Here is a 25,875-nt window from a genome sequence, read left to right as displayed (position 1 = left end):
AGCTACTTGGGAGGTCGAGGCATGAGAATGGCTTGAACCCAGGGCGCAGAGGTTCCAGGGAGCCGAGATGGTCCCATTGCAACGAAACTCTGTCTCCAAAGAAAAGAAAAAATCAAAATAGCTACAAGAGAGGCTAGAAGAGAGGATTCTGAATGTTTCCAACACAAATAAATGATAAATGTTTGAGATGATGAATATCCTAATTACTCTGATTTGATCATTACATTGTATGAATGTATCAAAATATCACATGTACCCCATAAATATGTGCAATTATTACGTATCAATAAAAATAATACTATTTGCCTGCAGCAAATCATGAATAGAAAGAACAAATTTTATCATTTCAAGAAAATTAAACTAAAATTCAAACACTGACAGTTAAAAAACGTTCAAATAATTCAGAATATTCCTATATTACAGGATACAGAAAATGCTCACCTGTATAAGATAGCTCGATCTACACCAAAAGCTCCTACAATTAAGTCTTAAGAAAGAATGGAAAAACATGTTAATAATGATAATAGTTTTTAAAATGTATATACCATTCTATAAAATTTTCAATGAACATAAAAAGGCTGGAACATATTCTCAAAACTATTCATTAAGAGGTTGTAAGATATCATATAAAAGGATAAAATATATGAAAACTGTAAACAAACTACCATCAGTGGAAAATGCTTATTATAAAGTAGACTTTCATCTAGGTGGAGATAAATCCTTTAAATGAATATTTAGTAAAAAGTAGCAACGATAAGCATACACCTGCCAAACATACATACTGCCAAAGGAAAAAGCTTTATAGATGCCTGTGGATTTTACAATCTTATTATAAAATTTCTTTTCTATTTCCTATATATAATATATATGTATATACATATAAATATAAAATATGATAGCAGCACTCAAATCATCAAGAATGAAACACATTAGTTTTCATATGCCACTGGTTCAAATGGTTCACAGTTCAGGAAAAGAAAAATGAGAGCTCTATCTCACAGCTCATAGCTCTATCTATACCCAAGCTAAATTTGAGGAAGTCTTTTCTAAACAGAAAAGCACATGAAAAAAAACATAAAAACAGAGAGATTTGATTACATAAAAGTTTAAAACTTTAAGCTCAAAATGCAAATGTGACAAACTAGAAAATACATACAAGCGTTAAGGAGTTAATATTCGTAACATTTAAGTTACTGTGAAAATTTTTAAAAAATGAATGAATGAAAGAAAAACAAAATACCATCCCAGTAGCAAAGAAGAAAAAAAGACACAAAAAGGAAATTCACAGAAGTAAATATGTATATACACAAATAACAACATGAGGTTGATTCTTAACTATACATTAGATTATTAGTAAAAATAATCATTTTTATTTGTGTATAGTGAAGAACCAACCTCATGGCCGGGCATGGTGGATCATGCCTGTAATCCCAGCACTTTGGGAGGCTGAGGCAGGCAGATCACGAGGTCAGGAGTTTGAGACCAGCCTGACTAAGACCAGCCTGATCAACAAGGTGAAACTCCATCACTACTAAAAATACAAAAATTAGCCAGGTGTGGTGGCACCTGCCTGTAATCCCAGCTACTCAGGAGGCTGAGGCAGAAGAATCGCTTGAACCTGGGCGGTGAAGTTTACAGTGAGCAGAGATCACACCACTGCACTCCAGCCTGGGTGACAGAGTGAGACTTAGTTTCAAAAACAAAAAAAGAATCAAACGCATGCCTTATTTCTAGAATCACAAACTGTTAGTTAAAATACCCAGTCCACCTGTTATACAGTTTAAAATTATTTTAAAAGAGGCACAAGTGTGGGAAAACAATGACTCATTGACTGCTGGTGAGTGCTTTAAAAAGTTGACAAAAACCTTCCTGTGGAGGGAGTGGGATGGTAACTTGACCATGTGTATCAACATCCTTAAAAAAAGAAGTGCACACACTTGACACAGTGATTCTTGAATTTTGTCCTAATGACATAATCAGAGATATGCAAAAGAATTATAAAGAAAGATAAAAATGCCACAAAATAAGGTAAATAAGATACGATACAGCTATTTGTTACAAAGGGAAACAAAATTCGTGTTTTAGAAGAGTAATAAAGAAATGTTCCTGAAACGTTGAATAAAACACACCATAAACAGCATATAAAACCATGATTTCCTTTTTAAAAAAATGTGTGTGACTGCATAGTAAAAAAAAAATCGAAAAGATATGCTTTGATGTATTTTCTAAAAGTTCTATAATAAATATATTGCATTTATAACAAAAGAACTCTAAAATAATATTAATTTATGAGAATCAACTTCATGTCTTATTTCTGGAAACAGACCAACATACTTGTATATTGAGCTCGTATTAAGTGTTTCAACACAAAGGTCATCTAAATTTTCTACACTGTATTTCATTTAAAGAAAAGATCTATTTTGATCCTAGATACATTTATAATGCTTCAAAGTGTGTAAGAACCAGAAAAAGGTCTTGCTTGCTCTATTGGACCCATGCAGGGGGCAACTTGGGCAAACTGCCTTTCTCAGTCTCTTTTTACATTCAGAAATGGTATAATAATGAGCTACAAAAATGAGCTTAAATTAACTCATGTATTAATTCCCAGCACTTTGGGAGGCCACAGCAGGTGGATCGCTTGAGCTCATGAGTTTGAGACCAGCCTGGGCAACATGGCAAAAACCACTCTTTGCAAACCATACAAAAAGTAGCCAGGCATGGTGGTGCGTGCCTGTAGTCCCAGCTACTCAGGAGGCTGAGGTGGGAGGATGGCTTCAGCCCAGAAGGTGGAGGCTGTAATGAGCCAAGATTGTGCCACTGTACTCCAGCCTGGGCAACAGAGCCATTCCTTGTCCATAAAAAAAAAAAAAAAAAAAAAAAAAAAATCACAACTATTAGTCAAGTACATAAATTCTACATAATTAAAAAAATAAAAAAGATAGGTAACATTAAAACAGCTTAGAATGAGCATTTAGCTTTTGTTTATAGCTTCTGTAATACTCTTCTCTGACATTTCATTAAAGACTACAGGAGAAACTCAGAGTGTACTGTATACACTCCCAGGAAAGACAGCTGACTTTTATTCATATCCTCTTAGGTGATGGGAATGATGCCTTGAATATTTTAGAGGTTTGATCAACACATGAAATACTGAATTGCAATAATTTATAATATAAATCAAGAACAGTAACTAATACTATTTGCTATTAGGACTGAAAAATCTAAGGGCTCTATGTGTTGATAAGACAGCACCTGGATATCCATTTTTGTCTATATCTGTGGCTCCTTTCATTGAATAGCCAAAGCTTGGTGGCATGCTTCGAGCAGCCCACTGCCCTTCAAGGATTTGAGATGGGACTGCGTTCAAGCCAGTTGATCTTCCATTGAAGATATAAACAATTCCTTTTTTATCTTCACCCCCATATGGAGCAGCAATTGCAATATCTGTGGGGAAAAAGAGGAGGGGGAAGGAAGCAGGAGGAAAAGAAAGGGAAGAATGAGGAAGGAACGAGAGAAGAGGGGGAAGAGGACAAGGATGAAGAGAAAAATGTTTCAGTACTTGTAATTATTTGTACAGATCTTAATATTTATAGAACCCATTTATCATGATAAATATTAATTTGAAGTTCAGTAGGGTACTCCTTATCCACAAGCAATAATCTAATTCAAGGAAACTCAAGCAAAACTGTACAGAAAAGACATTAATTTAGAGCCAGATGATCTGGCTCTGACCTTAAACAAATCACTTAAACTTTCTGGACCACAAATGCTTCCTCGTTAAAACTAGGAGGTAGGGGATGGGAGAAGGGCACATCAAAAGATTCATCTAAAGTTTATTTTCACTCTCAAAATTCTAGTTAATTTATTTGCGGATGGTATTGTTTTTTCTGAACAGAAGCCAATCTGCTCAGAAATTTGAAAGTTGTTGACTTCATCTTGATCTTGCTCAACTTACACTGAAATAAGATAAATGAATAACATTTTAAATCTTTAAAAAACCCCAAACACCAAATGATCTTTTCTACTTCTAAAATATATTACCAATCTGCCCACTTCTCTCTGCTGCTGCTGCCACCCTAGACAAGTCATTGCCGTATTTTGCTTTTAAACAGCCTTTTAAGAGGCCTCCCACTTCTACCCTTGCCTCTGTAACTTTCTCTTCTAAAAGGCCAAACATTCACCATATCATGTCACACCCATCCCCTTCTTAAAATCCTTCAATTAGTTCCCAAAGCATTTAGAGTAAGTTCTAAACCCTACCTGGTATTCCCATTATTTAGTATGCAAATCTCATTCTTCTCCCCATCCCCACCCCCACACCATCCAGTTTTTTACCCTTATTTACTCTTCCCAGCAATCCTGGCCTTTTTTTCTGTTTCTTAAACACCCCAAGCTAGTTGCCAACTATGGACTTATATTTGCTGTTCTCTCTGCCTTAACAGCTTTTGCTCCAGAGCTTTTACAACTCTATTCCTTCTATTTGTCCCAATGATAGATCAATGTCATTGACATTAGATCAGATGTCATTCTGTCAGCAAGCTATTCCCTAGCTACCCTATGCAGCAGTGCGCCACCCCCTCAACCCCCTACTTTCTCTATCACCCTCTCTATCCCAAAACTCTTATTATATTACCTTGCCTTGTAAAAAAATCCACCATCTTTATCACTATCTGGATTTCCCCATTGTTTACTTATTCAATGACCACACAAAATAAGTAAGCTATAGAACATAAGCTTCATGAGACCAAGGACATGTCGTATCTTGCCTATCACAGACTCTAAGTACCAGCCATAACAAATTGCCTCAATTTCCTTAATGTACACGAGCTGTCTCACAGCTCCTTAATAAGCCATGCCTCACTGTCTCATGGCTCCCCTGAAACATTGATAATACCTTGATAACTCATCCTTTATGAGACCATTAAGCCTGGGATCTCAAACACTGATGATCACACTGAGGTGCTTTTTTTTTTTTTTTTAACACATATATGCTGTCCCCATTGGATGCTGAGTTTCTTAAAGACATGAGTAGACTGATTTATACTCATTTTTACCACCTAGAAGAGTGCCTGGCCTGCAGTAAATACCAACTAAGAATTTGTTATCCTTAAAAATGAGTACCTTAGTTACGTAAAAGTATTCTTTTTATCCTTTTTTAACCCTTAAAAGGTAAGTTGGCCGGGTGCAGTGGCTCACGCCTGTAATCCTAGCACTTTGGGAGGCCAAGGCAGGTGGGTCACAAGGTCAAGAGATCAAGACCATCCTGGCCAACATGGTGAAACTCCATGTCTACTAAAAATACAAAAATTAGCCAAGCGTGGTGGTTGGTGCCTGTAGTCCCAGCTACTCAGGAGGCTTAGGCAAGGGAATTGCTTGAACCCGGGAGGTGGAGGTTGCAGTGAGCCGAGATGGTGCTACTGCACTCCAGCCTAGTGACAGAGTAAGACTCTGTCTAAAAAAACAAAACAAACAAACAAACAAACAAAAACAAAGATAAGCATAACTTCTATACTGACATATGCATTAATAAAGTATTTATTAAAATAGGCTGGCCACGGTAGCTCATGTTTTAATCCTATCACGTTTGGAGGCCGAGGCAGGCAGATTGCTTAAGCCCAGGAGTTTGAGACCAGCTTTGGCAACATGGCAAAGCCCCATCTCTACAAAAAATACAAAAATTAGCCATGCAAGGAGGTGCACACTAGTAGTCCCAGCTACTTGGGACGGTGAGGTAAGAGAACTGCTTGAGCCTGGGAGGTCAAGTCTGCAGTGAGCTATGATCGTACCACTGCACTGGTACGTGACAGCTTGGGTGACAGAGGAAGACCCTGTCTCAATAAATAATAAAAATATAAAGTATTCATTAAAATATAATTTTCCAACAAAAGATGGCTCCAATGTTGAGTGACTGTTTAATAAAAATTATCTGTAACTTTCTAAACCCTTCATTATTTTATACATGTTAATCATCTTCTCTCTTCACTATCATCTGTCGAGTCTGGAAGATCCTACACCTTCACACAATCAGTTTCTTCCTTTGATCATTTTAGTTGCTCTTTCCTGTTTTTCTTTATTTCCTCTGCTTTTCCTGGAAGAGTACTGATCAAAACTGCACATAATTACCTTTGGGCTATATAAAATTTTGGAACATAACTTTATTGTTTTGTTTTCAAAATCCCTCTTGATGATGCCTAGGGTGCGGGCAGGTGGAGAGGAATATAGGAATACAGGAGCAATGACACTTAATGTCTTCATGTATGAACAACAACAAAAGATCTAACTTATAACTAATTGAACATATATATGCATAATGTAACTATATTTACACATATGTATTAAATACTATACATAAATACAGCTCAGATAATTTTTCACTAAAGACATTATCATTCACAATCTACTATTTGGTACAGTAAGACCCAAGGAGAAACCCTGGGAGACCATAATCATCCTCTATGGTATCTATCTATATTTTACCCCTTTGTAAAATCATTGTAAAACTTCACATTTTTTAAGCTGTTGTCTATATTTGTTGTACTGACAGACAATACATTATAACAAAAACTTAGAAAGCTGGAAGAGATGTTGGCTAGATCATAATAATGAGAAAACTTTCTTTAAAGTAACTGGAATAACATCAAGACAAGGTGACAGCAAACATGACCAGGCTTCCCAGAAAACCTGGGCGACAGAGGCTCAGCTACATAGCAAAGAATTCATTAACTTTATTCATGGTGGAACCTCAAACTTAGCCCTGTGTTTCCTATGTAGTTTTTGTTATGATTAAGTAATGATTTGGTCTGTTCTATAGTGTTCTTTTCACATTTTATTATGAACTTCATACCATAGCTCCATTTGATTTATGCTAAGTTCTCTTGGCGGTAAAAATCTTCAAGCCTCTATTTTAGGTAGCAAATGTACCTCTGAGTAGATGTTCCATACCACTGAAACTTCTATGGTTGGCCAGGCACAGTGGCTCACATCTGTAATTCCAGCACTTCGTGCAGCTGAGGCAGGAGGATCACTTGAGCTCAGGAGTTAGAGACCAGCCTGGGTAATATGGCAAGACCTGAGCTCTACTAAAAATCAAAAAAATTAGCAGGGCATGGTGGTAGGAGCCTGTAGTCCCAGCTACTCAGGAGGCCGAAGTGGGAGGATCTCTTGACCCTGGGAGGTCGAAGCTGCAGTGAGCCCTGATTGCACCACTGCATTGTAGCCTGGGTGACAGTGAGATGCTGCCTCAAAAATAAAAACAATAATAAAAAATAAAAAAAAGAAAGAAACATGTAGGGTTAATCTTCCAGATGACACTTCTAGTAAATGATATCACCTACCCACAAGACAGGTGTAAAATCTTGAGGGCAAACAATATTTACCTTTCCACTATTATTTGAGACATACAACAAGTCATTTGTATTTTTAAAGTTTTCTTCTTAATGTATACCTTTCCTTTAAGTTTTAAGGAGGCATATGCTTACTATCCTGTTGATTACACAAACTAGTTCAACTATCCATTCTGTGATCTCTAGAAAGGTTTTTAATAGATTTTTAAAAAGAATTCTTGGTAATTTGTGACCAATATTTCATGTTTCTGAAGAGTTCTAAAGTAAAAGCAAACTTTCCTTTTTAAAGATATCGACAACTATTAAAATGGTACTATTATAAAAGAATAGGCTTATACTTTCAATATGCCACCATGAAGGGAGATATAACATCCCTCAGAACATTTTGGACAGCTACAACAAAGTTATGGCTTTAAAATTATTAATGGGAAATCATCTCTTTGAGGTATGCATTAGTCAGCATTGCCTTGACAATGTGCCTAGAAGCATTTTTTTAACACTTGTAGCCAAATGAACAGAAGAGGGCACTGCTGCTAAGCAGGATGCAGAAACACATGAAGCCACCAGCTAGCAGGAGGTGCCAGGGGAATGAAGGTTCATTTCAGAAAGTAATCATTCTGACCTTCTAATTGGAGGCTGAGTGAATAATAACTCATGAGAGTCAATTTTTGAAATCTTTGCTCTGATTTTTAAAGAAAAATAGCAATCTGTCTTTAAATTTGGTGTGTTACTCACTGACACACAATCCACCTTTCCAGGAAGGAGATTTGCTTGTGTAGACTCCTACAGATGGAGTTACAGGACTTTTCCAGGTGGACACAGATAATCAGGGACCTGCAGCTGCTAAACTTTGATCTTACCATTGAAACCATCCTGGTCCAGATCTCCCAAAGGAGCGATGGCACTGCCAAACCGTGCAAAGACCTCAAACCCATTCAGCTTTGTTGTCTGGAAGTCTCCTGAAGCTCTCTGTAGAGACACTGAGACCTGCCCCACCTCCTGGAGTTTGCCATCAGAGCCACGATCCATGAAGAGAGGTGCTCCAATAAACACATCTGCATAACTAAAAGAACAGAATCTTCTCACCAAAGCAAGATCACATTTCATATCTTAGTAGGCATTTTCTTTCTTATTACAACTCACTTTTCCTCTTTCTGCATCTCTCACACCCACAGTGAAACACAAAATGATTACCAGAGCACCCATTTCAAATTCAAACCTTCCTTTAATTCTTTTAAGAAACTATGAGTAATTCATACAATTATTTGTTCATGTTATAAAAGCTACTGAAAAAAACAGAACATACATAGAGGTTTTCTTTTTTTTTTCTATTTTATTTTATTTTATTTTATTTTATTTTTGAGACGGATCTCATTCTGTCTCCCAGGCTGGAGTGCAGTGGCATGAGCTCGGCTCACTGCAAACTCCGCCTCTTGGGTTCATGCCATTCTCCTGCCTCAGCCTCCACAGTAGCTGGGACTACAGGCGCCCGCCACCACACCCGGCTAAATTTTTGTATTCCTAGTACAGACGGGGTTTCACTGTGTTAGCCAGGATGGTCTCGATCTCCTGACCTTGTGATCCGCCCACCCTGGCCTCCCAAAGTGCTGGGATTACAGGCATGAGCCACCACACCCGGCCACAAACATAGAGGTTTTCTAGAATTCATGATTAAGGTTGCTTCAAATTGTTTCCTTAAACAGAAAGATTAGCAGAAAAGGAATACAAAAACAGCAGAAAAAAATGTTTAGTTTGAGTAAAGTATTCATAAACATGAGAAGATAACTTTCTGGAAACATTTTTTTAAACTTACTCATCTCCATTAATGTCAGTGGCAGCTACAGAAAACCCGAAATATGCAGCCATCTGGATGAAAAGATGAAAATGAAATGTTTATATTTCATTCAATTAGTTTAGACAATTAACATTTGTAAGATATGTACCAAATAGAAAGGGTTATTTTTTTTCTCTGCATATAGTGCTTCAATCTAAATGTCTTGTCTTTTGTTTATTCTACCAACACAATGACAATCAGGTAATGAGGCTTGTTGTTTTCCTAGACACAATATATTCCTAGGACACAATATATTACATGTATATCATTCCAGTGTTGTTGACATATGACATTTAAGTCTAAGGACTATCAATTCTCCTTCCTAGGCCTACCCTATTATCTCCCTTTCTCTCCATTTCCCAAAACATACCAGACACAAGCACACTAACAAAGATATATAGTCACAGACAAATGTTGTGATTGAACCCAACAAGTTTTATATGGATGCCTATGTCATGAGGTTAATAAATAATTATTCATAATAGATAATAATTGGCTCCCCTATGTGAAACTACTACTACTGTTTAAAAATTACTATTTGGAAAGATATTGAAAGGAGCTCATTTTTGTGTCATACCTCTATCGATTACTTGCCACATGGTTTTGCTTTTGAATTACACACAGTACAAATGTGTTTGGGTTTATTATGAGCTTATAATGCACAGGGAGCAGAAATGTCCTTTTCCCTACCACAGGACACCACTGGCTTTCATAGGGTGAGCAGCTTAGCTGTAAATAAATGTGAAAAAGGAAAGCTCTAAAGAGAGCTCAAAGTGCAAAACAAAACTAAAAGAGATGACAGATTAAATACAAAGTAAGGTGAAAAATGAGTCAACAAACCAAACAAGGAAAGTTAGCAATGCTTCTCAAATTTGATTGGCTCAGATATCAAGACAGAATGATAAGGGAGATTCCTACATTATCTATTTTGGGTTGATACAGTGTAATTGGGAAAATGAAAGGTGTGTTCTGTTTTAAATGACAAGATCAAAGCTGGTGAAATAAAACATACTGTGCTTGGGGTACAAGGTTGATGTGCTGACTAGAATGTAACAGAATAATATTCATGGGCCTTAGTGACCTACAGTGTTTGGCTTGGAAGTGTAAAGAAAGGATGGCATTTACTGAGACACATTTTGTCCCGGGCACTATGATTCAAATGTTTTCTTTTGATTCTCACAACTGTCCCATGAGGAAGTTGCCAGCATCCCTATTTTTATAAATAAGGAACCAAATTTTCAGCAGCAAATACCTTATCCAATGCAATAACAGACCGAGCATGGAAAACCCAGGTTTGTACCCATATAAAAGCCAACTTTCCCACTCCTCTCTAGTCACCCCCACTTCCCAATAGTAGAAGAAGAATAAAGCAAGTATCACTGACTGCATGCAGTAGGATCCAGACTCATACATGGTCACCAGACAGGAGAAGCTGCTTGAGCTGGAGAAGCCACAACTGAACAAAGGGAACACCCCTGCAGCAACCCTAACTGCCTGTCAACAGCAGGGCTCCCCAGGTTGTGCCTCAATCCTGACTGCCACAGAAATGGGAAGAGGTTTCTGCGGACCATGAGTCTAGTCAGTCATCCTATCAATCCTATCCCAAAGCCCAACAATCTCAACTGAACAAAAAGGCTTGGATCCCAGATCTGCAAGCTTTGAGAAAGATTTTTCTCTACCTACTGTTTAAATTTTTCTTCATCATTACCAACTTATGGTATAATTATCTGAGACATACAACAGAGAATATTATAAAATGCCTGAACTCGCAGAGAATGTCTAATACTTAAAAAGCACTAGCATTTTTTAGCTGAGAAATATCTTATTTCATGTAGTACAAATGAAGTTCACTTGTAATATCTATAATACACACCTGTGCCATGCTTTCTGTTGCATCTAATAAAATTATAAGGTATAGATCATCCTTAGAAAAGAATTTAATGTTACCAGTAAAGAAAAAGAAAGTCTTTGTGGTTTTGTGTGTATGTGATTTTGTATTTCCTAAAAAAACAAAAAGGCAGACAAAAACAAGCCAAAATATCCAAATTACTTTGGCTAAAGCAAAGATGAAATATGTAAAGCCCATCTTATATGTAGAATATTGAATGTTATGGAATCATTAAATCATTCTGATACTGCCAAAGAAAGTTTTAAGACATTAGGAAACTCTGATAATAAAATATTGAGTGAAAAAGGCAAGACAAAATGAAAAATACAGAGTAAACCAATTTTTGTTTATACACACACACACACACTCAAAAGAGAAATGATAATAGTTTGACCAAAATGATAAGAGTTGGATGAATTATCTATTTGATGAGATTATAGTTCACTTTTACACTTTTATATTTCACAAATCTACTCCAATGAGTACATACGGCCTTTATAGTGGGAGAGGGCGATCATATTCTGGAAGCATACCTGATCGCCAGTAAAATTGTATATGGAGGACATGTTCTTCCCATCATAAATATAAACCTGTGAAGGAAAAACAGAAATATATGAAATCTAGTAAAATAGAAGATAACTTAGAGATTTAAAAAAAAAATACCTTTTAACTGTCCTACCATTCCCAAAGTCCTTGCTGCTCTTGGAACTCCTGAAACAAAGTCTGAAACAAAAAACCAAATTATTCATTTTTTTAAGACAACACTGGAAGTTGCAGACAAGAAGTGACTATGTCAGCAAGCTTTAAGTTTTACTACTTCAGTTCAAAACAAACAATCAATTTAGAAAAACTGGTACTCTGTAATAAATAGCCCAGCATATTTAAACTATAAAATCAAAATTTACCAAATACAAATTCTTGAAGGCTCTCAAACATATGCAAATAAGCCTTCAAGTCATTTGTAATACTGTTAAACAAGAATAGACAAGATAAAGTAACCTAAGAACGAAGAAAAACTAAATGTACAGTAATGAAAAATAATACGGAGCAAACTGAAGTGGGGTAAATATGGCTGTGGCACAGAAATGTGATCAAAATCTGGTAAAGTCTGTGATTCCGAAATGGAGCTCTGAAGGAAGATGGATGGACAATGAAAGGATTGGATAATAACGGTACAGAGATGGCCCAGAAGGTAACAAAGGATGCCTAACGAAAGAAGAAACTAAGCCTCTCCCAGAGGAATGAATTTGCTGAAGGCAAGGAGGAAAACGCTAAAGAAATCACTAACAGTGTTGGGGGCTAAAAAGAAGCAGAAAGGAAAGGCACTGAAGCCAAGTGTAGCCATCTCAATTTCAGCAGCCACTAGAAGAAGTTTAGCAGAGACCTAGCCTGGACTCTCGCCAGTGTGCCAACATCTCTCTCATTTCTTCTGTTATATTCCATAACAATGGTTTAAAACTGCTTAAAATTTTCTTTTTTTCTTTTTTTTGAGACAGGGTCTCGGCTCTGTCACCCAGGCTGGAGTGCAGTGGCAGGTGCAATCACAGTTCATGGCGGCTTCAACCTCCTTGGGCTCTGGCGATCCTCCCACCTCAGCCTCCTGAGTATCTGGACACTGGTGTGCATCGCTGCCCCCAGTTAATTTTTGTATTTTTTCCGGAGGCTTGATTTTGCCATGTTGTCCAGACTGTTCTCGAATTCTAGGGCTCAAGGGATTCACTCGCCTTGGCCTCCCAAAGTGCTGAGATTACAGGCTTGAGCCACAGCACCCAGCCGCTCAAACTGCTTAAAATTTTCTTTTTTTTTTTTTTTTTGAGACAGGGTCTCGGCTCTGTCACCCAGGCTGGAGTGCAGTGGCAGGCGCAATCACAGCTCATGGCAGCTTCAACGTCCCTGGGCTCTGGCGATCCTCCCACCTCAGCCTCCTGAATATCTGGACACTGGTATGCGTCACCGTGCCCAGCTAATTTTTGTATTTTTTCTAGAGGCTGGATTTTGCCATGTTGTCCAGACTATTCTCGAGCTCCAGGGCTCAAGGGATCCACTCGCCTTGGCCTCCCAAAGTGCTGAGATTACAGGCTTGAGCCACAGCACCCAGCCGCTCAAACTGTTCAAAAATTTCAATGCCACATGTTTCAAATGCTTAATCTAATTTTTTTAAAGATTATAGTTCGAGAACTTCATACCATCTATGCCATCACCATTGAAATCTCCGACAGCCACAGAGTAACCTAAACAGGAAACCAAAGGGGAGAAGCGTCAGGACAAGGAAGTTATCTTCAGCAGGCTTGTTGAGTAAGCATTCCTTGAAAATATTTTCAAGAAACTCCTTTAATTATGTAATATTTTGTCCCCTAGTCATAACAGATTCATATGTATATGACACATAAATTTTAAATGAAACAACTCAGTTAAATACTCAAATAGGCTATTGTTATTATAAAACTACAATTGTCTTATTAACTTTACAAAGGAGTCTGTTAAAAATGGCAAATTTACAATTCATCAAAAAGAAGCAACAAATAAATTCTCTCAGCAAGTACTATTTCTGTCATATATGACTTGTTTTAATATATTAGAAAGAAATTTAAAGAGAGAACACATGTTAATAAGTCCTAAAGACCAAAACTTTTATTTAACATCATGAATAAAACTTCAGGAGTTAGAATGCCTCCATTTGAATCTCTGAACAGCAAGTTACAAGCGAATGACTTTGGGCAAGTTATTTTGCATCTCAGTGCCTTGGTGTTTTCACCTACAAAATGAGAATAATACAATATGCTTGACTTGTGAGGATTAAATGAGCGAATACAAATCAAGTCACCTTGAGGAATGCCCAGAACACAGTAAGCATATCTTAAAAGCTAGCTATTATTATTATCACTGCACAAATAATCGCTCTCTTCAATTTCAATTACTGAAATGTAACATAACCAAAGTACTCATTAACAATTTGAAATTGTATATTCTGTATGTTTTAAAAAATCCTAATCTATTTCACATAAAATATTTTTCTGCTTAGAAGACCATAAGCAGATAAAAGCAAATATACCACAATTCCAAAAATGAGTAAATTTTGGTTTTACCTACCCAAATAACTGTCATCAAAAATAGCTTGTGCAGTCCGAGTTGCTAATTGGTTATTATACTTGATGCTGTAAACATTGGGGTCATATTTAGATACGATTTCTGCCACTTGATCCGAAATAAGCTGACCTAAAAAGAAGTATATAGATGTGTATATATATATAAAATAAATAACCTTCGAATGGGATCTTTATGATTTTATGATGCAGATAATGTACCTGCATGAAAGAAAACAATATTAGATATTAGTGCTTCTAATTATTAGCCTTACATAATTCTCCTTGATCATACTCAATTTGAAAATGGATATTCTTAACTTAAAATTATTTCTGTTTAAGCCAGTACTTAAAATCAGTCTCCGTTAATAAAAATTTAAGAAAACAGGATTTGTCTTAAACCACTAGAAAGCAATGTTAAATATATGGAAAAATGAAATCAAAGGCTATCACCCAACTAATCCATTAAAACATGAAAAATTTACTGACACAATACTGTTACCTTTATCATCAGAATGACTGCTTCAATTGATATCTTTTTAACTAGTAATTTAAACATCTTTAGGAAACAACCTGAATGGAGAGTTCACCTTTGTTCACAACCTTGTTATTAAGCAGACAAGAAATCTAGATGACTACACAAAAATCAGCTTGCCCTCCATGCCAAGAAAGGATAGCTGGTTTATTAAATGTTATCTCCACAATATGGATACAATAATCTCTTATCATTCCTGCTGTTTTAGAAAGAAATGTGTAACAGCTAACATTTTCAGTCCTGTTCCCATCTGTTCAGTCACAGAGATTGAATCTACAGGACAGAAACACTTTCTCTGTCTTTATCACTACTTTATCATCTGGGCTTAAGCACTACCAAGAACATATGAAATTCAATAAACATTTCCTGAATCGAAGAACAGAGGAAAATTCATTATATCTTCTGAATAAAACATTATTCTTTTCCCCATTCTAACAACTACAATTCTGAGATCTGTGGAAAAATTCATTCTAACGTACTTATCCAGGGTGACATCTGCTGATTTTAATGTTATTAAAACAAAATACTATCTGCCAATTCACTGAGTCTGCTAGCTATATATTACATAAAACTTGTAATAAAATTTTAATAAATATATTAATAGTACCTCTCTGTCCTAATTTATTACTGTGTCCTAATTATTGCACATTCCTATTTATATTATTCTTATTTATGCAATACCTATGGCATTAAAAAAAATTCATACATGTTCACAGCTATATCTCTTAAAAAGACAGAGTTAACAAGTAGTCCTAACTGAGAATCACAAAATTTAGTTTCCTTGACAGTTTTGGTTCCCAGGCATCCGCATCAGATACTTCCTTCCCCTCCACTGAATGACATAGTCAGCAATAAAGAAGAAAAATAAATCTGTATTTCTATACCTAACTAAAAAGTATTAATATCCCCTATTTTCTCATATGTACTTTAGAACTGCTATTTTTGTTGTAAAACAGTAAAACTCAATTATAATTTTTTAAAATCATTTTATTTCCCAATAGATGTATAATCCATAGAAATTCCAATTTTTCAGTTTTGCTATGTTTTAGAAAGAGACAGGGATCACATTCTGATCCCTGTCTGTGATGCCTGAATTTTCTGTTTTTTTATTCCCTCCTTTGCCTTCTCTTTCAACATTTTACTTATTCCTATTTTTCATTCCTTCTTATTCTCCTTCCATCCTGTCATCCTCCAGCAAATCTCCTTCTTTAGCTTCCCTCTCCACAAGACAAAAGCAAGCATCAGTTTTTCTACAAAGAAGCAATTCAGGAAAGCATAGTGTACAATACAAGAGTAAAATTTGAAACTTTCAAATCAATATAGTCAAAGGATTTCTAATTCTTCCAAACACTGACAATGCTTGAATAACAGAATGCTAATACAAAATAGTTCAACTTATAAATAGTACTTTTTAGCAGAAACTAAACATGTCAATATATTAATGAGATAAATAACTGTATATCTCTAATGATACACAAAGAAAGCAAATATTTAGTTATCTATTTTCAAACTGTCAGCAATAATCTGTTGTACATATGTTCGAATGACAATTTAATTAGGCCTCCCAGAATGACTGAAGAATAATATAATAATGTATCTTTATATCAATGCCAGTTTAACATTTTTTAAAAACCTAATAAGGTTCTCTAATTTTATTTTATATATATTTTTTGAGACAGAGTGTCTCTCTGTTGCCCAGACTGGAGTACAGTGGTATGATCTTGCCTCACTACAACTTCCTCCTCCTGGGTTCAAGTGATTCTCTTGCCTCAGCCTCCTGAGTAGCTGGGATTACAGGCCCACACCACCATGTCCAGCTAATGTGTGTATTTTTAGTAGAGACGGGGTTTCACCATGTTGGCCAGGTTGGTCTCTAACTCCTGACCTCAGGTGATCGCCTACCTTGGTCTCCCAAAGTGCGGGGATTACAGGCGTGGGCCACCACACCTGGCTTTATTTTTTTATGTTTTATTTTTTTGGCAGAGACAGGGTCTCACTTTGCTGCCCAGGCTGGTTGTGAACTCCTGGCTTCAAGCGAGCCTTCCGCCTCAGCTTCCCAAAGTGCTGGCATTACAGGCATGAGCCAGGGCACCCAGAAAAGATCTTCAATTTTTAGGACGTCCCCAACACCTAGAGATCATTCTCAATATCAGTAATAAGAAAATAATCACTTAAATATCCTAACGAGCAACTTCAAAATACTTTCAAAACCTGCAACTTTTAGAATGCCACAGTTGGCCTATACAGATTGGTTTTGCACACTGCCTAATGATTGTATCATGGCCCCTAGAGTATAGATATGAAGAAGTATATATCACACACAATAAAAATAAATTACTTAAAATTACTATATATATTTACTTTTAAAATATATTTAACACAAAAGTATGTATTTACTCTTTAAATATTTAGTTTATTTTCTTCTAGGAATATACACACATTTAATATATATTATATATGTTATATTCTTTTAAAAAACACTGTGTAAAATGGAGTGTTTATATACTTTAATTGTTATTTCCATTTCTTTCTTTAAAATAATTTGTAAAATGTCATAGGCATACAATAAGCCAGGTGAATCAGTGACACATAGTCAATAATTGTAATTTAAAAAATATTAACCTACCTTGCCAATAAAAGCTACCAGGACCACCAAGAAGTACTCTGTCAGCCTAGATGAAATCACACAACAAAAAGGTATATATTTAAAGAACAAGTATCTCTCAAATGATAGAAATCAATGAAAAACAAAAGATATATATGTATTTGTATATATGACTGACCAATACAGTAATGTATCTTTATATCATTACCAGGGTAATTAAGATGCTTTTTTTTTTTTTCTTCTTCGTATAAACAAGGTCTTCCCTCACCCAGGCTGTTCTCAAACTCCTGGCTTTAAGCAATCTTCCCAGCTCAGCCTCTTAAAGTGTTGAGTCTTATATGTACCTGTCTATCTGTCTGTCTGTCTATCTATCTAGCTATCTAATCTATATTAAGGCAAACAAAATCATAAATCTCAAATTCATCTAACTCAGTTTCAGTGGTTTTCACTGTATCTTTTCTGAAACAAAATTTAAAAGAAAAGTTATAATGTATTCATTTAATATATGAAAATATACAACTTCTTGTGGATCTTGGCTGCTTCACATATTTGAAATGAGGTACTAATGCAATGTATTATCAGGTTACAATTTTTTAAAGTCACTTCTTAATTTTGTATATTAAATTTGTGACTATATATAGCAAATTTTCTTTCTATAATCACTGAAGAATTTTCTGCTAAAGGAAATACTTTTAGTGTCTCAGATCTAAACAAGAGTGAAGTTGAGAATAAAATTTTCAGGGTGTATTATACATATACAAATTATGCTTGCCTAGCATTTCTTACATTTAACTAAAAGTGTCTAATTCTAGGTATATTGTGTTTGAGCACAATATTTTAGAAATCTCTTCTTGCTGGAGGTAAGATACATTTTTTTCCCCTCCAAATGTACATATAGCCCTTCCAAGTTTTCAACAGACTATCTTTTGCCTTGGCTATGTAAAAGACACTTCTAAGTCATCAGCCCTAAAAAGACACCCTTTTCTCAGAAATGTGTTTAAGAAGGTGAACACCTAATTTAGCAATGACTTTCACAGTATGAAAGTACTTTTGGGGTTATGGTTGTATAGGCATAAATACAGAAAAGATGGACATTATATATTTTAAAAATATATAATACCTATTTGGAAATGTATCATACAAGTTTAAACCTAATATTTATTAATATACTTTATCTCTGGCTTACTTACATTCTGAATTTTGAGTAATATAGTATGAAATTTAGAGTATTAAAAACAAATTACCTAGTTAGGAGAGTTAACTATAATTATCAGTACCTAGTCTAGAAAAAAATTAATAAAATACAAATACAGATAAAATATAATTTGTTTTTAAAAATTGAGACGAGGTCTTGCTCTGTTGCTCAGGCTGGAATGCTGTGTCATGAACATGGCTCAATGCAGCCTCACTCACTGCAGTTCAAGCAATCTTCATGCCTTAGCCTCCCAAAGAGCTGGGACCACAAGCACATGTCACCATGCCTGGCTAATTTTTAATTCTTTGTGGAGATGGTGTCCCACTATGTTGCTCAGGCTGGTCTCCTGGGCTCAAGTGATCCTCCTACCTCAGCCTCCCAAAGTGCTGGGACTACTGGCATGAGCCACTGCACCCAGCCTACAAATTTTTAAAATAAGAAAAATGCTTTATTAGTTCTTATGCATCATATTATTTCAATTTCAGTTGTTTTCATACATTTAAGGCACTTCTCTTTGCTCACATTTCTAAGAAAGCCTACATATAAGCTTTCTAAGGAAGGGCTACACACAATCAATCAACATATTTTTCAGATTTCTCTAGAAAGAATACTCTCAATTTGATATTCAAAATGTGCATACTTCCCCACCATCAAAATAAATAAACACACAAAAGAAAAGTAAAGAAAAGTACTTCAGAAAATTTACCTTTGAACATTTAAATGGAATTCCTATTTTCAGAAAATAGATTAAAAATATTAATTCTGAAGAGAATATTAATTTAGTTAAAAATACATAGAGCCCTGCCTATGAGATTTCTTACAATTATTACACATTACATAAGTGAAGTCAGCTTCACTTAGTGCCTATAGGCACATAATAGATGGCAAACATGCATGTTTCCCAGCTTTTATGTAACTCTAATTTTGTAATAAAGCTCTCATTAACAGCTTTTGTAAGAAAAACAATTTTAATTAAAAATATAGAACTTTAATATGCTATAAATTCATATAACTGGAAATGTTAATATTAAGTCATAATAGTTACCTATCATTTACTGAGGAGATTGTCTACTTTCCTCCATTCCCAGAGTGATGGGGGATGTCTCCCTATTTCAAATAAGCAATGTTTACTAGGGAGGGAATAATATAAGACAAAGAATGTCAAAATGAATGGATCGTTTTATTAACTGTTTTCATTAAAGAGGTAACAGCTGTAAAGGAACTGAGCGACCAGTTTATTTTTAACCACAGTTTAGTCAGTAAGGTAGGTCTGAATCTCTTTCAGTCTTAAATGAGAACTTACTTTAGTAAAATCAATGCTGAATCCTCCTTGACAAAATCCCTGTCCATCAGCATCAATATCTTCTAAAATAAAAAGATTGGAAATATACACAAACCCAAAACAAAGAACACAAAACAAAACATGAGAAAACCTGGTATCACTAGAATCATAAGATAATGTACTATTTTCTGAGAGTGGTCATTCACTCGGGCACTTAGTTATTACCACATTCCAAGAGAGTGAGTATGCATGTTTATCAGCACCATTTACTCAGATATGGAAACAAAGATTAAATACCTGAACCAGTCACCAGAGAACAAAGAAACCAACTAAAATGATAAATTTCAAACCCTTTTTTTATCCACAATCCACAAAAAGATTATAATTTATATCACAACCCAACACACATTGTGTGTATAAAACATATAGAGACAATTTAAAATCTTACGAAATAGTATTTGTATTATTGCATAGAATACACTCTAACATTTTCTATTTTATTTCATTCTATTTTTTTAGAAAAACTATTGTGGTTGTGACCTACTCCACTGATTCCATAAAACACTAACAAGTTGTGATCTGCAAGTTAAAAGTTCTGATCTGAAATTCCTTTCTTCCTATTACCCTAAGACCTTTGTTGTTATTAATAGCAGCAAAGAGATACATACATTCCTATACATTATAGCCAACAACAAAGATGAATAACATAGCTCAGAATTTCAGGAAATGGACAGACCAGAACTTAATGCTCTTCAAAAAGTAAAATATAAAGCTCTCCTCACACGTTTAGTATGGAGATCTAATTAAAGTAACCATCTTTTCATGACACTTTCGGGTATTTTCCAACCATAGTAGGCTCAATAGTTTTGCTCTCGTGTAGTTGTTCCCTTTTTAGTAGTTCTCACAGAAAGGGACTAATTCTGAGCAATTAGCCAATTAATTTAAATTAATTTTAATCATGAGCAATACAGTACCTAGAACACATGTAAGGATGAATCTGAACACTTCCCCCTTATTTTACTTTGAGGATAACAGAGAACAATGGAAAACACTATCCTTCAGTTATCAAAGATTTACTGTGGCCAATGTTACAAATACATTAAAAAGTTGTACTGTTACTTTATTTGCCACCCAAATACAGGAACCAAAAATATCTGTTTTCAGTCATAAGGACAAACTTCTAAGGACTTCTGCCAAATAATCCCATCAGAAATTTTGAACCCATTTTTAAAACCTGGAAACTGCCCAAAGATTACATATTTAATATCTAAATTTTTTTTAAGTTTTTTTTTTTTTTTTTTTTAAAGAAAATAGCCTCAAGAGTATAATGCTAAACCAATGTAAATTTTTCTAACCAAAAGGGAGTGGGAAAATGTGGGGCTGGGGTTTCCAGCATCCAGTGAATCAGACTAAGGAATTCTGCTCTAACCTCAAGTTAGAGCAAGTCAGCTATTTATTTCCTTTATTCAAGTTGCATCTGGGGAACTATTTCAAGCTATTTATAAAGACATCCTTTTTTTGATTATCATACTGTACAATTATCTGCTTTATTTGGTTTCCCAGAGTATCCAGTTAAAAAGCATGACTGTCCCTTAAAATTTTCTTAACAGGTATATATTAAACTGAGTGCTTTTGCCAATTTAAAGACTTCATGTTGAATATAAACTATTTTGTTGCAGGCTCTGGTACTTATTCCTACAGATGGTTAACACTTCTCCCACTTGTTAGGTCTGGTAATGACATTACAAATAGTAATATTATTGATTCTGATAGTAAGATCAGCTAGGGTTTATTAAGCCTTTACTCTGAGTCAGGTATTATGCTAAAGCATTTTACATGACATTATCTTTTTTAAGTCTTTACACCAATCCTGTGAGAGATACTATTATTACTCAATAATTTGTACAGATAATGGAACTGATGCTTAGGGAAATTAGGTAACTTGACCATGGCCAACCAACTAGTAAATAAGAGAGTGAGACTTGAACCCAGAAGTGCCTATACCACTACACTGCACTGTCTTAATAATATCTTTATCAATCCCTGAGTAATGACAAAGGGAAAGGAAAAGCCAACTAGAAATCATTACTGAGAAAAATCTATGTTCAAATAATATTAGCATCAGAAGGCAGACAGAAGGAACAGAAGATTCAGTCTGATCATGGAGTCGAAAGGGTATTCGCATCATATGATTCGTGGCTAGGCAATTTAGAACAGAAGAACATCTGATCTACTGCATAATGTCCTTTGTCATTGCTCAGGAAATGATAAGCATATTGTTGATTTCAGACAGTGCAGTGTAGTGGTGTAGACACGTGTGGGGTCAGGTCTATACTCTTATTTACTAGCTGGTTGGCCATGGTGGAGTTACTTAATTTCCCTAAGTAACTTGGCTTTTTGTTTTTTGAGGTTGTTTTTTATGCTTTTCCTAAGAGTCGAGGTTTTATCATGCAGTTATGAAAAAGCTGAAAGCAAATGTAATCAGTAATAAGGTAAGTTAGTAACAGACAGTGAAATTCCTTATCCAGGATGTCCACATAAGTCAGGTTAAAAACAGAACCAACCAACTACCCAAACCACCAAAACAAACAAACAAAAAGAAAAAACCCAAAAGCAAACAAATAAACAAAACAACCCACAATCTGCCACCAAGACAAGCAAAGTTACTAAGAAGTTAGCAATGTAGTCCCACAAAACTGACACCACCTCATAAAACCAATTATTGGTTTGCATAATTTACTGAAGTATGAAACAGATAAAAAAAACACTAAATTTATATCTCTGAAGTTTTTTGTGTGAATTGGTGTTTTACCAATGATGAAACAAAGGCCCAGAGTGGTTAGGTGAATTACCCACAGCTATAGGTGGACTGTCAGCAGAAAATCAGAATATAACCCAGGTTCTGACTTCCACTCCTAAGTCTTCTTCTCTGAACAAGATGCCCTTCATAATTTAGGCCTATTATAGGTGGTTTAATATTTCAAAGGTTGAATCAAAAAGCATGTACAATAATCAAGGGTTACTGAAAGCGCCAGGCCTATTAGAAACAAAGGCATGCACTTTGCTTTTTTGTTTTTTGAGATTGTTCTTTAAGCTTCCCCTAAGATTTCAGGTTTTATTATTTAGATCAGGGTTCAGCAAACTTTTCCTGTAAAAAGCCGAACAGTAAATATTTTAGGCTCATAGTGTAGCAACTCAACTCTCAGAACTCTACTAGATCATTATAGATAACACATCAACAAATGGGTGTGGCTGTATTCCAATAAAACTTTATTCACAAAAAGAGGCCCACAAGCCACAGTTCATTGACCCGATTTGGATACCTTAGAGAATATAGCTTTAAATGACTTTATACTTTCTGTGCCTAAACCAAATAAGAGCATTCTGTGAACAAGGGAATCATCGTTAGAATGCATGTTTTCAGGAGATTTCCATGTATTCTTACATATCAGGAATTATTCAAACCTAGGTCATGAAAGCAGTAGGTATTCTTTATAGAAAAGCTGTGCTTAATACAGAAGCAACTGAAATGGAAAACATTTTCTATTGTGAATAATGTAGAGGAAAAGTTCTTTTGGAATAGACAAACTTAGGTTTAAATCCTCATTTGACCATTCAGAACTTCAACACTGACCTATTCTATATGTACCCTGAAAATAGTGAAAGTCAGTCATAGCAGCTACTTCTCTACACGTACTTGATGCTCCAGAGTGGGTGGCTTGCTCCTTTTGTTTACTCCTGTTTCTTTGCACCTCTTTCTGCCCAGAATATCCCTACTCTCAACCCCATGAGATATGGAAATAAAATTGCTTCAACTATGTGAATCTCAGTTCCCACATGCATCAAATGAAAATAAGGGTGTATTGTGTGTGTGTGTACATCATATAAGTAATAAGTAACAAACCTGGCATACAATGGTTAACTCATTCTTCATAGCTATTAAATTATCTTCTCAAATAGGAACATTTTTGCAATAAAGAAATTAAAAATACAAATTTAATCTTCAGATTCTCTACATACTACCAAAGATGACAGTACCATAACCAAAATACCAACATAAAGATGGCGGTACAGATGGCATCCAAGCCCTGAGGATAAAGCCTCAATTTCCCTCATCCTGTGCAGTGTATGCTTTCTAACCTAATTTTTTCTCTTTCCTAACAAACAATACGGATTTGGGCAGGTATCACTCTTTTAATGTTCACTTCCCACTTATAATAGGTAGGATCAAAGTGTTGGGCTAAGAAAATAAGTGTTTATTGAAATAATCTGCAGTTTCCCGTAGGTTTAACTACTTAGAATTTGAAGGACAAAACAGTCCCTTTGACCTGGTATCACATGTCACCTAACATGGACAAAACAAATATAGGAGTAAGAGTCTTACATGTTGTGCATTTGTTACTAATTTTCTCTAATAAACTATGTGGTGACCAGTGGAACACAAAAAATAATGGCCTAAGGGCTCTAGGCATAAACACTATACTACATTTCAGTAATCTATTTTTATGCTTCTGGTACAAGGAAGATCTAAAGTAGTAGCTAATTCAGCAAAGGGTAGCGGGGCACAAAAGGATTGGAATCTCCAAAGATAAGAGGATGTACAGATTTTGGAAAAGCATAATCAAAATTATAATTGCTTCAAGTCATCTTTAGTCATGATATTAATTCCTTTTGAAATTTCAAGTAATATTAGCAAAGAGCATAAAATCCTCTGGATCACCAAAAGGGGGTGGGCTTGGTAGCAGGTTAACAAAAAAACTCTGATTAAGAGCAGGAAAATTCAGAGTCAAGACTCCTGAGTTCAATGTTCATCTTCTTATATAAACTTTGGCTCTTTAAGACATAATATTTTTTACTTTCAACATCATTATTAGTATAAAGCAGGAGTTCTCAAACTTTGGTATCTATCAGAATTGCCTTGCAGAGTCTGTTAAAAATTCAGGTACCCAGGCCTGACCTAGAGATACTGAATCTTTAGTTGTAGGGTCCACATCTTCTCTATTAGAGAAGCTCAACTGAGCATCTTTTGACTATTAGTCATCAAAAATACAGGTTCTTAAAATCATATACGAATGAAGGAAGATGAAAATGAGTTCTTAGAAAAAGTAAACCTGTTTACTTCACATTTGTAATCTCTTTACCTTAGTAGGATTGTTTTCATTTTGTTCTCGTAATATGTCTATATGTTTTAATCACACATACACACACACACACATATTTTTAACAAACTAGGCTTCCCACCCCTCTTCTTAAAGGCTGGTACAATATCCTGTACATACGTGATCTGCATGGAGCATACTCAACAGTCTTTGTTCCATCTTGAAGAAAGCATGTTCCAACAGGCTCTCGCTCCTGTTTCAACTCAGTCCTCCAATGGTACAATGGGGCACAGGCCTAAAATCAAAGGTTTAGTCCATGACATAAAGATTTTCTAAAAATTTAGTGTTTCAGATGCTCTATACTACTTCAGAATATAACACCACTTTCTCTTTTTTTGAGATGGGGTCTCAGTCTGTTGCCCAGGCTGGAGTGCATTGACATGATCATGGCTTACTGCAGCCTTGAACCCCTGAGCTCAAGTAATTGGCCTTACCCTCTTGAGTAGCATGCGGCATGGGACCACATGTGAATGCTACCATGCCTGGCTAATTTTCTAAAATTTTTTGTAGAAACAGGGTCTCACTATGTTTCCCAGGCTAGTCTCTAACTGAACTCAAGCAATCCTCCTGCCTCAGCCTCCCAACGTGCTAGTTGTGAGCTAACACACCCACCACACCTGGCCAACTTGCAAAGCATTCATAGAAATTAATCAAACCTATCCTATACCTTAAATTCCTTATCATAGTGGTAAATAAAGAATTTAAAAGAAGTCTTTGTCTCACATTATTTCGAAGGCCATATTTGTGGTCCAAATTTTTTTTCAAAATAGTTAGAAAAATTGTTATTTCAGGTAGTATATTTCTTGATGTAATATGCTATGCTAAAGGTAGAGACCAAATTAGGTTTTGAACTAAGTAACACTCATGCATATGGAATATATCCCCTAAATTATACAGCAAATAATTTATTAAGAGAGCAAAAGAATGTGCAGTATTTACTTTATTTACTTT

General features: G+C 35.4%; 1 protein-coding gene across 3 annotated transcripts in view; it reads right to left on the bottom strand.

The window, feature by feature from the left end:
* The window catches only part of ITGAV (integrin subunit alpha V), a 91,319-nt gene that overhangs the window by 30,876 nt on the left and 34,568 nt on the right, over positions 1 to 25,875 (bottom strand). Inside the window, exons 4-14 of one of the 3 annotated variants that reach the window (XM_015110495.3) lie at positions 25,045 to 25,159; positions 19,787 to 19,845; positions 17,310 to 17,355; positions 14,156 to 14,281; positions 13,252 to 13,296; positions 11,745 to 11,788; positions 11,599 to 11,655; positions 9,157 to 9,209; positions 8,204 to 8,406; positions 3,253 to 3,444; positions 442 to 487 (exon numbers count right to left, since the gene is read on the bottom strand). In XM_015110495.3, the coding sequence (XP_014965981.1) occupies positions 442 to 487; positions 3,253 to 3,444; positions 8,204 to 8,406; positions 9,157 to 9,209; positions 11,599 to 11,655; positions 11,745 to 11,788; positions 13,252 to 13,296; positions 14,156 to 14,281; positions 17,310 to 17,355; positions 19,787 to 19,845; positions 25,045 to 25,159 (986 nt within the window). 3 annotated transcript variants of the gene reach the window in all.

This window comes from Macaca mulatta, chromosome 12, assembly GCF_049350105.2.
Source record: "Macaca mulatta isolate MMU2019108-1 chromosome 12, T2T-MMU8v2.0, whole genome shotgun sequence".
Classification (NCBI taxonomy): domain Eukaryota; kingdom Metazoa; phylum Chordata; class Mammalia; order Primates; family Cercopithecidae; genus Macaca; species Macaca mulatta.
Note: the sequence above shows the minus strand (reverse complement) of the source record. Positions and strands in the feature narration are given on the sequence as shown.